This window comes from Ambystoma mexicanum, chromosome 1p (assembly GCF_040938575.1).
Source record: "Ambystoma mexicanum isolate Mex_15411 chromosome 1p, UKY_AmexF1_1, whole genome shotgun sequence".
NCBI lineage: Eukaryota > Metazoa > Chordata > Amphibia > Caudata > Ambystomatidae > Ambystoma > Ambystoma mexicanum.
The window spans coordinates 223,613,548-223,630,380 of record NC_090921.1 but is presented as its reverse complement, the minus strand read 5'-3'; the positions used below and the strand labels follow the sequence as shown (position 1 = coordinate 223,630,380).

The window sequence follows — 16,833 nt, the reverse complement described above, 5'->3', positions numbered from 1 at the left end:
ATTCTTCTTCAAGAGGTGGAAGAACTACTGAAGAAAGAAGCTATAGAGCCCGTCCCCCTATCACAGGTAACAGAAGGTATTTATTCAGTGTACTTCCTTGTACCCAAAAAGGACTTAACCATGCGCCCTGTATTAGATCTGCGCCCAGCGAACATATTTGTCAAACCCCAAAAGTTTCGTATGGTGACCTTACAGGAGGTAATCCCACTGTTATCACAAGGGGATTACATGACAACACTGGACATGAAAGATGCATACTTTCATATTTTAATGTTGACATCGCACAGAAAATACCTCAGGTTCAAGATAGAGGACAAACACTACCAGTTCAGAGTACTACCCTTCGGGATAGCATCTGCACCAAGGGTATTCACGAAAGTACTGGCAGTGGCAGTGGCCCACCTGCGCAGATTATCCATCCCGGTATACCCTTACCTCGACGACTGGCTCATAACAGGGGATTCTTACGAAACATGCTTCTCCAATACCCAAAAGACCGTAGACCTTTTGTCCCAACTGGGCTTCTCCATCAACGAAAAGAAGTCCAGCTTAGACCCCAGCCAGATCAAACAATTCCTAGGGGCTCTAATTCGAACAAAGGACGGCCTCGTATTCCCCTCCAACGAGAGGGTCCAAAACATGCTGTTTCAGATTCCCCATTATGTAGCAGGCCGAGAGGTGACGGTACGCAAAGCAATGCGCTTGCTAGGGATGATGGCGTCATGTATTTATTTGGTACCTCACGCGCGCCTGCGCATGCGCCCAATGCAAGAGTGGCTCTACAGCCAGTGGTGTCAGGCCAGCGGACAATGGGACGATCTAGTGGTGGTCTCGCAGGCCTTGGTTCTCTCGCTACGGTGCTGGACAAAAGAAAACCTGTTATTAGGGAAAACTTTTGCCACACCCGCAGTGGAAGCCACTCTAACCACAGACGCATCCCTTACAGGATGGGGGGCTCACCTATCCCATCAGACGGCCCACGGAGTTTGGACTCCGAGCTTAGCATCCAAGCATATAAACCTGCTGGAACTACTAGCGGTGTTCAAAGCACTGAAAGCCTTTCAGAAACAGCTACAAGGAAAGACAGTGATGGTCCTCACAGACAGCACCACAGCCATGTACTACCTCAACAAGCAAGGAGGCACTCACTCTCCAGGACTGTCCAAACTGTCCCAGAATTTATGGAAGTGGGCTCTCAGACACAACATGTTCCTACTATCACAACATGTACCAGGGGAACTCAATCTTCTAGCAGACAAACTCAGCAGAGACTTCCCCCTGCCCGGAGAGTACGAATGGCAATTACACAAAGACATCGTCTTAGACGTCTTCACTCAATGGGGATTCCCGGAAATAGACCTGTTCGCAACTCTGGAAAACTCACAATGCCAAAGTTACGCCTCCAGGTACCCCCAAAACCAGTCCAAGGGGAACGGTCTGTCGATTCTATGGTCAGAGAAATTTGTTTACGCTTTTCCCCCGACTCCCCTTCTCAACAAAGTGGTGCACAAGATGCATCAGGAGCAGGTTACAATGATACTAGTGGCCCCAATGTGGGCCCGGCAGCCATGGTTCGCTCACTTGATGGAGATGTCCCTATCTCCCCCAGTGAAACTTCCCTGCCCGTACAACATGCTGTCACAAGACAAGGGCAGAACACTGCATCCATGCCCTCAGACCATGAACTTAGCAGCCTGGCTCCTGAGATCATAGAATTTGGACATTTACAACTCCCACAGAGATGTATGGACATCCTCAGGGAAGCCAGAAAACCTAATACTCGACACTGCTATTCTAGCACATGGAAAAGATTCGTTATCTGGTGTAGAGGTATTAGCATCAACCCAGTTGACTGCTCTCCTACTGACATTATTCTATACTTGACCCATTTACTGGATTCAGGTTTAGTGTTCAATTCCATTAAAGTCCACCTAGCGGCACTTTCTGCATACACCACTTCCCAACTTAAAGTGTCGTGGTGGAAGATACCAGTTATCAAAGCCTTCATGGAGGGGGTAAAGAGGATACACCCTCCGATAGCTAACCCAGCTCCCGGATGGGACTTAAATGTGGTACTTTCCAGACTCATGGGCCCTCCCTTCGAACCCATGCACAAGGCAACTCTTAAAGATATCACCCTTAAGACTGCTTTCCTAATAGCTATCACCTCCATTAGGAGAGTAAGTGAACTACAGGCTCTTTCTGTACTAGACCCCTTCGTAACAGTTCACAAAGATAAGGTGGTTCTACGCACACACCCAAGGTTTGCACCTAAATTAATCTCGAAATTTCATGTAAACCAAACTATGGAACTACCAACGTTCTTTCAAAACCCTTCCAGCTCGGGAGAAAAAAGTCTGCATACACTAGATGTACGCAGAGCTGTCATGTTCTACATGGAAAGAACCAGACCACTGAGAAAGACTAATCAGTTCTTTGTCTCGGTGGCAGCAGGAAGAGAAGGAGATGCGGTCTCAAAATCCACTATATCTAGATGGATTGTTCAATGCATCACTCTCTGTTACACTCTTGCTAAGAGAGAACTACCCTTCAAGCCAAGAGCACATTCCACTCGAGGCACGGGGGCTTCCATAGCATTCATTGCAAATGTTCCCCTTGAGTCCATCTGCAAAGCGGCAACCTGGAGTTCTGTGCACACCTTTACAAAACACTACTGTCTAGATGCACACTCTAGATCTGATTCCCAGGTTGGGCAGGCAGTATTAAGACATCTTTTTTCTACTGTTCCTTCTCGTAACCCACCGCCAACTCCGGGTACTGCTCGCTAGTCTATGCACAGCATGTGATTCTAAGCAGATTAACAAACATCAGAAGACCATGCATTACTTACCGTAAAAGCATTTCTGATGGTTGTATCTGCTTAGATTCACATGCGCCGCTCGGATGGAAGGAACATAGACATCCTTTTATATATATTTCTCTCTTTTCTGTACTCATTCACGGCTAAAAGGCTCCCTCAGGGCAGAAAAATACAAACAGAGGGACCTCGACGCGTGAGGGATTGTGGGTACAACGCACGTCACTATAGGGATAGTGTTACAGACACGCCTTGTCGACGTCCCCTTTTCGACTACGAAAAACAAAATGCAATACTCCGCAGTGACCTGGATGTCGGACCTATGCACAGCATGTGAATCTAAGCAGATACAACCATCAGAAATGCTTTTACGGTAAGTAATGCATTGTCATATACACGTACTCGCCTAAGGTACAGTATGACTCCACGGGTGCAAGGTCAGGTGAAAGCCGGAAGTAGTGGGAGTAAAATAGATCAGGTTAAGTGTTATTAGTGCACAACCATTTGAGTACCTTATGTTTAAATTTAGGGCAAGGTTGTTCTAGTTAAGGTCAAGTGGTAGCTTATTCCAGAATTGCGCAGCTTTAACAGGGAAGCTAGTGCCTCCCGCTGTCAATCGTTTGAACCTGGGAATTTCCAGCATAAGTGTTTTAGCAGATCTCGTAGGGCAGATAACCGTTCTAGTGATTTTTTTTCCGATAGGTAAGGGGGAGCTAGGTTATTCAGGCATTTGGAAGTGAAAGAAGCTGTTTTAAGGAAAATGTTGCTTTTTTGCAGCCTTCCGCCCTGCCTGTATGATGTAAGACCAGCCGGCGTGTGTTCCAATGTGCTTTTCCCGGGTTAGGCAGCCGCGTTGTTCCGGCACAGTAACAATGTGTCTCTGTTCCTTTTCAAGTATTTAGCGGACCGCCGCAGCATTTTTCCCAGAGTGTTGCAGCGTTTATTCAATTCGAAGTGTCTCCAGGGCATGCGGCCAGTCCACTCAGCAGCAAGTCCTTACCCCCCGGCTCTCGTGCTTTTCCCCCACTGTAGCCAGGGTAAGAGACATCCGACGTGCCCACGCTTCGCTCCGGGCAGATCACTCTGTGTCCAGGTTTGTTTGCACGTGTCTTCTTGTGTGCGCCCACACGGTGTTAAAGGGGCTGCCTCCTTGCCCGCTCCGTCACTGGGTTCCCGCTGCTCATTAAGCTGCGAAATATTAGAGGTTCACTGCTCCTCCTTCCTGTTACCGGCTTCTGTGCTTGGCTACGGTCTGCTTCCAGCGTGTACACCAGCAGCAGTCTTATCACCACATTTGATCTCTTTGTCTCAAGCCGCCATTTTTTCTTTTCGCTTGTAAGCAGCTGCAAACTTCTCGTAGTTCTTGAATCACAGTGTCAATCCGTCCAGCTTGCTCTCCTGGTGTACCACGCAGTTTCATAGGTCCACATGCATATTTTGGTCAGTCGTAGGTTCCATTTAGTGTGACTTTTGCATGGAACAGTCCAGGATCAGCAGGAGCTCCTCAGAAAACACGTTCTATCCCATGGCCTTGTAGCCATGCCCCCCTTGGGAATATTTCTTATGAGGAATCTGCAGGAGAACGGCAATCCATTGAAGGAGATATTACTTACTGTATTCTTTCTATGGATTCTTCTCCCGCAGATTCCTCATCCCTACCCGCTAAGAAAGCATCTGCAGTAGTTGGTTGCTTCCTCTTACGAGGCAAGTGGTATTGAGGGTTCCAGGGTCTCTCCTGCTCTTCTTGGTTGCAAACTGCATGCCTTATTCTAAAAAAAATATAGGAAATACATATTTCCCAGCTGGGATTTGGTTTTTTCTAATTCTCTGTTGGCTATTAGTCATATTTTTCTCACTAGTTTTACTCGGCAATGGCTGCTTTCTGGGGGGGAAATGGGAACTGAGGTAAGGAGGGCTAGTAGTGACGCAGTATATGTACGACGCCTGACGTCTTGTCCAGAGCCAACCATCGAGCACTGAGTCAAGACCGATCGACGGCCCCTGTTGAAGTTTTTTTCCAAGCAGCTGAAGCTGGAAGGGGATATCTATCTGATGCAGTATCTACGGTGGAAGAATCCATAGAAAGAACATTATGGTAAGTTACTGCAGGTTTCCTCTCACAGGACGGGCCCGGGTGCGAATGGGGGGCCTTTGTGTAAAAGTGGGGAACTGAGGTGTGGGGTGTAGTACATCCTTTTTAACGACACCCGACATTGCGTCTGATTAAGGAATGGTGCGGCCGTATATGAAGGAGTAGTCCATCACAGTATCGAGCGGTACTGGTCGCCCCCCTCCCCCATCCCCCTGTTCCGAGCAGTTGTTGCTGGATAGCTATCAAGATGAGAAACCTGGTGGAAAAAGAATCCATAGAAGGAACATTACTGGTAAGTCATTTCTCCTTCTTTTGCCTTCCTTCCCTCTTAAACCTTGCTTCATATGCTCGCTCTAAGTTTTCTTCTGGTGTTAACCACCACGGAAACTCCTGGCGCTCTCTCCAACTTTTCACCTCTTGGTCTGTACCATGTACTTTGAATTTTGTTTCACCTCTCTTCAGGTCTCTGCTCTTTCTCTCCCCGCTCTTTCTCTCCTCACTTTGGTGTCTTGCTTCTTTCACCCTGCTTTGGGGTCATACTTCTCTCTCCCAGCCTTCGATTTTGTCTGTCTCACCGTGCCTTAGGGGTTGTGCTTCTCTCAACCCGCTTTGGCATCTTCAGGGGTATTTCGCCACCCTCATCCAGGTTCTCTGGAGCCCCTGTGTACCTTTGGTTTCCTGGTGGTGCTCCTCAGGAGAGCCAGCGAGCTGGACTGATATTGCTGCTTTTTAGACCTCTGGTGCTCTGCATCAGGTGTAGTCGTCTTTCTCTCTCACCCTGCAGGACCTCCGTCTGTCACTTCTCGGGGTGCTGCTTAACCGTGTGTATTGCTCTGCGTCTGTTCTCAGTCCCTCAGCCAAGCGTTTCTGGCTTCTTGCCCTGCAGGATCATGAGTGTACTGTGGGTTGCACTGCCGCTGGGTCCAACACGTTTGGCGTACGCTCTCGGTCTGACCACACCACCTAGGTTGTTTCTGGGCTTCAAGAGATTCCGCTCTTCACTCTGTCCCATTCTGATGGCTCTTCATTCCCTATTATGCTAGGGGATGAGACCATCCACTGTTCTTTAGTCCCAGGCATGGGCGGTGCACAAAAATGGTCAGAAACCATACCAGCCGTTCGTACAGGAAGTTTCACAGTGTCGTATAGTCCAACTTCCATATAACCAACAAAGATATTGGGATCTTGAGACAAAGGAGGTTTAACTTGTATTTCTGTTCTCTGAGGGAGTGGGGGTCCTCCCTAGCAACATCCAACTTACCCTGATCCCTAGGGGGATGTTCTGCTTAGCAGGCTCATCTTCCTATTACCAAAGTGGTGGCTCCCCCTTGGAGGAGAGGAGACAAATTCCCTGGATTCATCAGAGGATACTGAAGAGAGCATGTAAAAGACTGGAGGAGGGGCTGAGGGATTTAGCCAAATTATATTTGGTGAGCAGAGGAAAGTGAAAGAAAGTAGCTGAGACAGTATAAAGGGCAGCGAGTGTGTCAGTACCATGAGAGCAATACACGTTTCAGTGACTCCTTTGACAGCAAACGGAGTGTTCTGGAAATTAAAATGGTTAGTGAGGAAGGTTTCCTAAAGAGATTGTATATTCCAGAGCTAGAGTAAGAGGGGAATAGGTTAAGGTTTGGGAGGGCATGAAAGAGTGTAGATGAGTTGAGTGTTGGCCATAATGCAAACATGGGAAAATTATCCCCGTCTAAAGTGTAGAGAGTTAGGAGCAGGGTGAGGGTGTATAGGTGCATGTTAGGGGCAGCGAGAGATTTGGGAGCAGTGGCGCACATTGGCAACCAAATGAAAATGGTGTCTGGTCAGTTCTGCCCTAGATGGAGGTTTTTGCAGTTAACCATAAACTGGTAAATATGTTTACCCTTTGCCAATGGTGCTTTATCTGGCTGACTAGCTAAACTCCAGTCAATGTGAAAATTGGGGAAGGGACCTATGTCAGATGAGAGGCCGGGACTAAATTGAAGGCAACATCCCTGTTTGATCGATGCTGCACATGTGGGATGGCAGTTTCACAGACTGTGGCTTTGCCCCAGATGGCTTAGCCATCTGTGTGCTGGGGCCAATATATCTCCTGCTTAGCTATTACCAAGATGTTGACCATTACTGGCAGAATAAAGACCTAAAGTAAATGTATTATAGTTTACTTGCCTGTAAATAAAGATACTACATGTAGTGCGTTTTCATGTTTTGCTGTGTGCAATCATTAAATGCTTTGTAAACATGTCGTACTGTCTACATCTTAACCACTACTTTGCCACCCTAATTGTTGCTTTTAACTGCTCGGCCACTTCTTGCGAGCAAGGTAAATCTTGGCTGGAAATCCTGTTGCCTAACGCTGTGGTTCAACCCCTTCCCACCATATCCCCTCGATCACAAGGAAGGTACATGGTTCTAACATGAGGTCCTGGGGAACAATTTCATTGTGAAATGTGTTGATTCTCCTCATTTAATTCTGCATGCCTAAAATAAAGGCACTTAAGTGACATCTACGGAGACCTTTTTGAATGCAATGATTGTGGCAGCATTTTCATACATGCACTCCTACTGATCCGAATGTGGTGATATAAGGGGGATTGGGGTAATACAGCAAGTTCAATAGTAGAGCAATATTTCATTAGAAACCAATAGTTAATTTCCAAGACAGCACAGCTTCTACCATCCCAAAGATGTAAAACTCAAACTTGCAGTACAGTCTCAACTGCCCATCCGATCTATTTGTGACATTTTAAAGAATGTTTGCTTTTTATTCTGGGTTATCATCTTTTTTTCCGTTTTGGAAGGATCATTCATGCCATGCTTTTTGTTTACTTTGTCATGAAACCAAATCACTATGCCACAGTGCCTGTGTTTGTGAACTTCATCATGCGAACGTTCTCTCAGGCAATTGTTTCGGTTTATGTACAAACTGATTTGAAATATGAGAATACCCCATTCCATAAATACGAGCATTTGATAACAACCACGAGGGAAATGTTGATATTAAATTGGGGTGAATTGCTTTTTCCTATTTATATTGGAGTGATGTTGGAGTGATGGGTATATTAAGAGGACGACAATGAGAAAAGGAATACGCTATGCTTTTTTTTTCTAAACCATTTAATGTCCCTTTCCTAAATAAAGAGATAGGGGGTGGCATTCATGGCTTTCTCCTTAACATGAGAATCTATATAGATGTTGGAATTCTTTTTTGAAAGGTATTTCACTTGTGTCTCCCATGTTTACTTTCTGTGTCAGTACCATGAGCATGCTGCCTACCTTGTGGACAGCCTTTGGGACAGCGCAGCACCGCTTTTGAAGGATTGGGAAGGCCTAACAGCACTGCTCCTGGAAGAAAGTTCTGAGGAGGAGGAAGGTGAGTAGTTTGGCAAATATGTTCATTCTTGCTGCTTAACTTTGTCTTGCTTTTTTAAACTAAATGGTCTATAGACATTAGGAAACTGTGCCCTACCTAAGAGGTTAGAAAGCAAATCGTACAGATAGTCTAATTGTATGCATTAGTGACAAGTTACTGGTTGCTTCACCATGGATTTTCACTAGTGTATTTTTTGATGAAGTTACTAACTTTCCACAAGGACTGGGGGGACTCTATGAACCAGGAACTCGGCCTACTCTGTTTCCCTGGCCTGAGTTGTGATTGATCCACCAAAAGATGATGCAGGGTCGTTCCCTAGAGGGGTCCTTGCACTGGCCAGGCAAGGACCCACTTACTTGTTGATGTCCTCTCCCACACCCCCTCTATTCATCTTTTATGGACATAATAAAGTCAGCCCGGAATGTATAGGAGAAATATAGAACCATGCCCATCAACAATGAGTGCTACAAGGCTGGGGAGGGGAGAAAGCAGAGCACTGTGTGCCACAAACATGGAGGAACTCTCTCGTGCTCACTGGACAGGCTCACTGAGGCAAATTAATCAGGAGGAGAAAACTCATTGCCGTGTTCCAGTCCTGATTCACTGCCATCAGTCTGAATCACAACTTTGCGGCAACAGCTGGCAGAGCATGGAAAAGCACAGAACTACTTCTTAGAGGTTGGACTTCTGCTTCGAAAATAGATATAAATTGCCAGCTATTGTCAGGTTTTGACACCAGTATAATAGAGGTCCACTTGCTGTAGGTAGGCGACCGTCTTAGCCTAATCAAACTCTGTGGTGTCTGGATCTTGTGGTCCACGCCTTGTACCCTACCTGAGTTCTGGGAGAACATGTTAGAATACTTTACCAGCAATTCTGCCAGTTCATTGTGGTTGGCTGTGACTTGGATTTAGATTTGTGTTTTGAAGTGCTCGGAGTGTATGCATGTAAATGATAAGCTGAGAGAATGTTGGTGTGCTGCGACAGAATGTTTGTGTGAATGATGTGTCAAGGTTCTAGGATTTAGCGGTTGGTGGAAGCCAGCCTGGGTGATGGGAACCAGTGGTTCGATGTACCATCTTATAAAGTAACTACAGTAAAGCCTACTTGAAGAACATTACTTGAGAGTGCCAGGCTGCTGTTTTGTAACCATGGCAACGAGGATTTCTTCTAAGCAGAGAAAAGGAACCTAGTTGAAAAGAGAAAAGAAGATGAGCAGTCTGAGGGGGGAGCAGAAGAAAAAGAGAACTGGTGCCACCCTAAGTTCCATCACCCAGGGGGAATAGAAGGGGAAGTTAGAGGAACTAGAGTAAGGTAGCTCTATCCACCTCCCAGACCAAGAGGGAGAGAAAAGCTCCAGTGCAGTACCCAGAGAAATAAGAAGGGAAGCAGAAGCCCCAGTGCAGTACCCAGCGAAAAAGAGTGGGAAGTTAAACCCGATATGGAGGAAGTAAAGCAGGGTAAACTGCTGACAAGGGGAGGTTAAAGAGGACCAATTATAAAGTATGGTCTCAGCCCCAGAAGGAGAAGTATGCTAAAGTTTAACGAATAAAAGTAGCAGTCTTGCTGTACAGGGCAAAAAGGAAAGCCTGTAACCTTGGTATTTGCCAGAGAGAGGACAGGGGTAGAGAAAAGAGTAAGGAAGTACCCATTCCCCCAAGAGAAGTAAAGGGGCATAGAAACAAAGGGGGGCTTTACCCCAGGAAGAAGTGTGATGTTATTGAAGCGCTGGCAATCAGAGGCTAATGGTTAATGTGAGGACGAGCAGAAGTGAAGAAGTAGCAGAAGCCCGTTAAGGTAGTTCCCCTCCGGTCAGGGCTATCAGATAAATGTGATGTAGACATTACCCTGTACCAGTTCGCAAGCAAACAAACCTGGACAGGTGCTTCAAGGAAGGTGTGTTACCACACGTAGTGGTAAAGGGATAGACTGCTGCAATTTATAATAGGATATTCCCCAAGGATAAGGCAAATGCTGCAGTGGCGCAATTACCGTTTTATGTGGTATTGGAGACCCGCTGTTATCCTCCATTTGAAAAAAAATGAGGATGTCGTCATGTGTGGGGGAGTTGGCGAGAAGGTAGAACGTTCGGAGCTGCGCAGCATGGAGGTGACTGTTAAGAGGAAAGGACCGTCTGACGTGTTCCGACGTGATAACGGCTCATTGTCAACGGTGGAGTGTAAAGTTGGAAGTCTTCCTGCATCTTGTTAACCTGATATGGGCCGTGTAGAGGATATTCTGTCGGGTACTTTGACTGGCAGTGCGCTGTATTTTAAATAGTATGGAAGCAAACGGACGATGGCTGCGGGTGCCATCGTGTGAATATTGGCAGCAGCAGAGCGTCGGAGAAGCAGAGCACCTCCGAGACGAGGTACAGCGATTTCCTTCTTGTTTCAAAAGGAAGTGGGAAAAGAGGAACTTAGCTAAAGAACGAGGTACTGCTCTGAAGGTACCTCCCATTCTTGTATGAGTGAGGAAGTGAGGCGCGGCACAGAATTGATGCAGTCCAAATTTGTTAGAAAGACAGGGCGCAACCCCTAATAAGGTAGAAGAGACGCATGTGAAATGGATGCGCGGAGTGCAGTGAAGTGCCGCGCAGATCTGAAGCGAAGTACAGGCAAAGCTGAAGCTACTGGTTTCTGGAAATTGGGTTTGCTTTTTGTTGATACATTTGCAGTATCCTTTTATTAGTAACTTTTAAAGAAATGTTTACAAGAACTTGTGGAGATAAATGTACGCTGCAATAACATAACATGTAAAATGGTTGAAGAGTTGATTGCACGTGTTTTGAAGTGGATGATGCACAGAGTAATTGAGGTGCAAATGACAACACTATATATGCATTCGAATTTGACATTTCCTAGGATTTTCAGGTTAGGGGTGTAATGCACCTATGGGCTTTTAGGAAATAGTCGTCGTCGTAAAAGGATCAAGGAATGTGTCAGTGTGGTGAGAAGATGAGATGTGGGTTAGAGTTAACCTTTTGAAGACTTTCAGGGTTTGAGCCGATACCATGCATGGACATTTAGCAATTCAGTTTGAGTTCCAGAATAGCAATGTTAATTGTTATGTTGGGGCATGCTGAATTTTGTGGTGATAATGCCCCATGAGAAGTTGGATGAAGTAGTGGATGGGAATGGTGTGTCCCACAAGTTTGGAGAGTTGTGCTTTCCACTTGTGGATGTGGGTATAGTGTTCCTCAAGGATTGGAGGGGCGCGCCTTCCCATGAATATGGTTATATTGTCACACGCGGATTGGAGGAATGCGCCTTTCGTCAGAGAAGTGAGTGAGTTGAATGTATCGGTATCAAGTTAGGGATGTGGACACATCCCTGAATGTTTGAAGAGTCTGCATGGTGGCAGCAAATGTAGAGAGGGGGAGTCACCCTCTGTGTACAGATGAAGAGTATGTTGGGGGGGACACTCTCCAATATTGTGAGTTTCATCTCTCCTTAAAAATATGCCTTGTTAGTGTGTTCACCACGTGTATCCTTTTGTGGTTTTGTGTGTGCAAGGAGGGAGATGTGTTGTGAAGTGTTTGCAGTGTATGCATGTGAATGAGCCAAGAGAATGTTGGTGTGCTGTGACAGAATGTCTTTGTGAATGCTGTGTCAATGTTCTAGGATTGAGCAATTGGGGGAAGCCAGCCTGGGCGATGGGACCCAGTGGTTCTCTGTACCATTTTATAAAGAAACTACAATAAAGCCTACTTGATAGAACCTCACTTTAGTGTCCAAGGATGCCTCTTTGTAACAATTTTCAAGGGAGTCTCCATGGTATTGTTCGCATAAAAAGCCAGGAACTGAGGATTACCTTTCTCTTACCATGCTGTCAAGTTACTGATGTGATATAGTGGGGGATGCTTCTTCAATCAGCCTGTTGCACTTTATACTTTAGGCTAGAGTTTGTTCTGGGTGTGTTGGGGAGTAGCGGGGAGTAGCACGATGACCTTGTTTCCTAATTGAAAAGTGTGTAACCTGGCTTCATTATTGCACTGACTTGCCTGTGCTGTTTGAAGAGGCATTTTTAGCCGACTTGTACCTTCTCAATATATTCCCATTTTATTTTTTGCATCTGTTGACTGTCTGGACCTTTCCACTTTTCCCTCATGTCTATGACATCCAGTGGGTCCCTGCCATACACAAGCTGAAATGAAGAGAACCCTGTCTTTTGGGGGTGGTTCCTCACAGCAAACTGGTCCATGGTTTAAATCACCCCAGTTCCCATCCTCTGCGATTAGTTTTCTCAGGATGTGCTTTAGGTTTTAGTTAAACTTTTCAAACAGGGCATTGATTTGGAAATTATATATCCAACGTTCTAAGGGTCTCGATCTTCGTATGGTCTTCATTTCACCCATCAGCTTGTACATTAAACTGCTGCCCTGGTCTGTGAGGATTTCTGCCGGAAGCCAACTCTGGTGAAGAAGGTAATGAGCACCTTGAGTCTTAAGGAAAGGCCTCTAAGACACCTGGTGGCGTAGTTTAGGATTACAATTATGTACTGGCAGATGCCCCACGACATCCAGCCAATTTAATAGAATGGAATCTCTAAGGTAGGTAACGGATGGAGGGAGGTTCTGGGCATGTCATCCAGTGAAGTCTACTCGTAGATTTGGCAGACAGTGCAGACTTGTTAGATCTGAGCATACACTCCAGGCCAGTAGAATTGGCAGAGTACGTTTTGCAGTCTCTTCTGAGTCTAGGTGTCCAGTCAGATTTGAGTGCCCAAATTCAATCACTGCCTTCTGGAATTGCTTCAGTATCAATCGCTGGTAAACGTTGGTGTCTTCCCCAATCTTGGGTTTACACCCACTCAGTACAGGAGACCCTTCCTTGGGCTACGGGTGGAGAGGGGAGGTCTTCTGGGTTCAGTTCTCGCCTTTGGATACCAATTACTTAAGAGCTTGTTCAAGACGGGATTTGTTATCTGGGCTTCTAGGAACTCCACAGATGCGGGTACTGGGCCTCCTAGGGTATGGGGTTCTTCTCTGTGGGCTTCAGTCATTCTCACAAACCCAACTTTGGCCCTTTCAGAAATCGATTGGGCTATAGTTTTTATGGCATGGGCCAGATTTCCCAGGTCAAAAGACTACCTTGACTCAAGCTCCCACATTGATGGAATGTTATGTGCCAACTGTGATTTGGGAGTGATCCATCCTTTCACCAGCAGTCCTTGCCCCCTAGTTGAGTCTAGCACCTCCTTGTCTCCATATAGGTCACATCTCGCTGCTCTGGGTTTTGCTCTGTGGGGATTCAAGTAGTCTTCATCAGTTACACTATCCTTCACATTTCCTTTGGTTGTCGGCGACCTCTATATGGGATCTGAATGATCCCACTATGCCACCACATGTTCCCGATAGCTAACGAACGCACCAACTTTTAAAGACAGCTCACAGGTTTTTATTTGAATGTTTGAAATGGGCTTCACTAAGGGTGTCCCGCTATCGCCTTGCATGGGCTTTTCCCTCTCTAGCTGGGTGCCCCGAAATCCCAAGGTGGTCACTAGAGGTTGGTAATCCCTTCTGTCTATGCTACATGTGAGGGCCTAAAGGAAATCACTGTCTCGATCTAGCTCCCAACCAGACTTTCTAGTTTGTTCTTAACCGGGTCCACAAGACTGAAAGATCTTAAGGAGGGGGTGCCTTCCAATTACCCATGTCTCACTTAGCCTTGCCCTTTCGGCCTTTTTACCCCTTGCCCGAATGTTCTGTCTTTTCCCTTGCTTCTCCTCTCCTCCCTTCTCTTCCTCCCACTCTCCTCCTATCCCTCTCTGCCTCTGTCCCTCTGTTCTTTAGTGTACTCCTTCCTGCTAACTTCAATCTCCTCTATTCTCCACTCGCACGCTCTACTTGTCATGAACCGCCGATTACGTCCGTTCTGGACATCGTGGTCTCTGACCCATAGAAGACTGAATTTAGTGATGCTTCCAACATGGCCGCTGGATACGAAACGCAGCTTACCAGCCTTTACGTGCTACGTTCAACTTCCTACAAAACAGTCACGCCCGCGGCTCTGCGCGTCTCAACGCTACCGCTTCGAGTAGTCGGACGTGTGTTGCCGGAGTTCGCTCGGGGCCTCCTTCCGAGTCCCGTTTTCCATTTTCCTGATCATTCTCCCTTTTCCGTCCCCTTTCCTTGTACTACCACCTTCCGTGCTCATCTTCCTGGATTTCTCCTGTGCTCGGGTCACGACGTTCCGTGCCTCTGAGTTAGGACACCGTTTCCTTCCTGGCTCCCAGTCCTGGATATTGAACGCTATTTGGCGTAGGACTTGTAATCCTCACACTGGAATCCGAAGACCTGCACACGGGCCTGTATAAATCCGGGACCGTGCAAAAGAAGGAAGTCGCATCCAAGAAGGTCGCAAGCAAGGAGAAACGGGTGAGAAGAGGAGAGACTTGTGACACTACTCCCCTAAACTCTACTACCCTCTTCTCTCCACTTTATAATGCTCAAAGCCTGTCCCTCTCCCACAATCGCCTTTCTTTCAGACTCCAACATCTTGTCCCCTTTCCGCCATACTGCCTGGGTATTCCTTTACAGGGACAGTACCAGAACCATTTTGCTGTGCAAAAATGTGCTTTTCCCCTTTTTTAGAGCGTGATGAGTCACGATGGCAGGTGTAACCATGACCCGCTGACCCCACCCACCGGCGCTTCATCTCCTTCCTCTTTTCACGGTGGACAGGAAAGGATCTGCCCCGCACCTCAGCGCTATTTTTATGCTGCGTAGCAGCCTTTTCCACTGTTTTTCATCCAGCTCCTGATACCTTGCTCCCCAGCGTATGTCGGTCACAAGTGACTTTACACAGGGCTGCTCCTGCGAGGGATGCTTTCCTGCGTCAGATCCCCATTCACTTTGTTTAAAGTGTCTAGGGACCGACCGCCGGTTGGATTCCTGCGCGTCATGCGACACGCTTACTCCGCGGTCTCTGAAGAGAGATTGATTTTGTCGGTCGCCTCTGGAACTTCTCAAGGATGTCACCCCTCACAAGTCGAAGAACACCAAACTGGCAAGGCCAGCAGGGTGACTGCTTCCTGGGCTGTTCCTTGCCTCAGAGGGGTTAACGCGATCCTTGTATCAGCTCGCGACCTGAAGTCTCTAACGCTACCGGTGCATGCACCAAGAGGTCTACAGATTTTCCCATGTTAAGAGACGATGGACGGGCTGGCTCTAGTATCGGTCACCAGTCCAAGGAGCGAGACAGCTATATTACCAGGATCAGACCTGGTACGCGATCAGCCTACCGGTCAGCTGCCCAAGGGTGTAGAGCCTACCGTAGGGAAGTCTGAGGTCGGTCATAATAATGAGTCAGGTTTCGAGGGCCTACAAATGCCTAAAGTTAGGGGCTCTACACCGAGCAGCAAGCCTCTGTGTATTCCCCCAAGTCTACCACAACAATGACATTCAGTCACTCGGTAACACCATGTAAAGACTGGAGGGGGTTATCTGTACTCCTGCTCTCTATATGGCAGAGGAGAGGCACAGAGGACCCCAGCCAAGATTCTCTATTCGGTAGCTATGATCGAGCAATCAAGGCCTAGCTTCTCAGGAGCTGATGCAGGCTGGTGCTTAAGTACAGGTCGCCCACCCCAGACTGAGGTTAGGGTGCCTAATCTCCCACGAGATACACCCACATCCAGAAGGTCACACTACCTTCTGGAAAGGCCATCTGCATTATCGTGACTCTTCCCTGGTCTATGCTCTATGGTGAAGCCTAGCTCTTGCAGGCTAATGGACCACCTGAGCAGTTTCGGATTCTCACTCTTCATCTGCATAAGCCACTTCAGGGGCTCATGATCTGTTTGGACCTTGAAGGTAGACCCCGTAAGGTAGGGCCTAAAACGCTGAAGGCTCCAAGCTATGCTAAAACATTCCTTTTCAACCGTAGCCCACTTTAGTGCTCTACACTTGAGTTGTCTACTGACTAATATGATCGGATGTTCCCTCCCTTTGTCATCTAACTGGGACAAGACCACTCCAATTCCGGTGTCGCAGTCATCCGTCTGGACGATAAAGGGCTTGCTGTAGTCAGGCGCACACAACACAGGTGCCCTACACAGACTTTCTTTCAAGCCATCATAGGCCCTCTGACGGTCTTCAGTCCAATTAACCTTCCTAGATTGTTTGGGTGAAGTCAGAGCTGCCAGTGGTGCAGCTATGGTTCCATAGTCCGCCATGAAATTGTGATAATACCCAGTGAGCCCAAAAAGGCTCTCACCTGGGTTTGAGTAGTGGGAGTCTCCCAGTCATGTACATCCTGTACTACTTTACTGGGGAGAGGTTGGATTTGACCCCCTATTACCTCATGACCAAGATATGTGACTTTCCCCTGAGCTATCTGGCACTTGGTGGCCTTGATAGTGAGGTTAGCCCTTTTCAGGACCTGCAACACCTTATCCAGATGTGTCAAATGCTCTTCCCAGGTGGAACTGTAGACGGCAATGTCGTCTAAGTAGGCCATACAAAAAGCGTCCAGCCCACTGAGCGCATGATTGACCAATCTCTGGAAGGTGGCAGGGGCATTCTTCAATCCAAAAGGCATGACCCTAAACTGGTAG

At 47.1% G+C, this 16,833-nt stretch overlaps 1 protein-coding gene across 1 annotated transcript in view; it reads left to right on the top strand.

Moving 5' to 3' along the window:
• The window catches only part of STAG3 (STAG3 cohesin complex component), a 2,261,782-nt gene that overhangs the window by 1,082,357 nt on the left and 1,162,592 nt on the right, over window positions 1-16,833 (top strand). Inside the window, exon 15 of the mRNA XM_069646424.1 lies at window positions 8,157-8,274. Within this exon, the coding sequence (XP_069502525.1) occupies window positions 8,157-8,274 (118 nt within the window). The remainder of the gene's footprint in view (window positions 1-8,156; window positions 8,275-16,833) is intronic.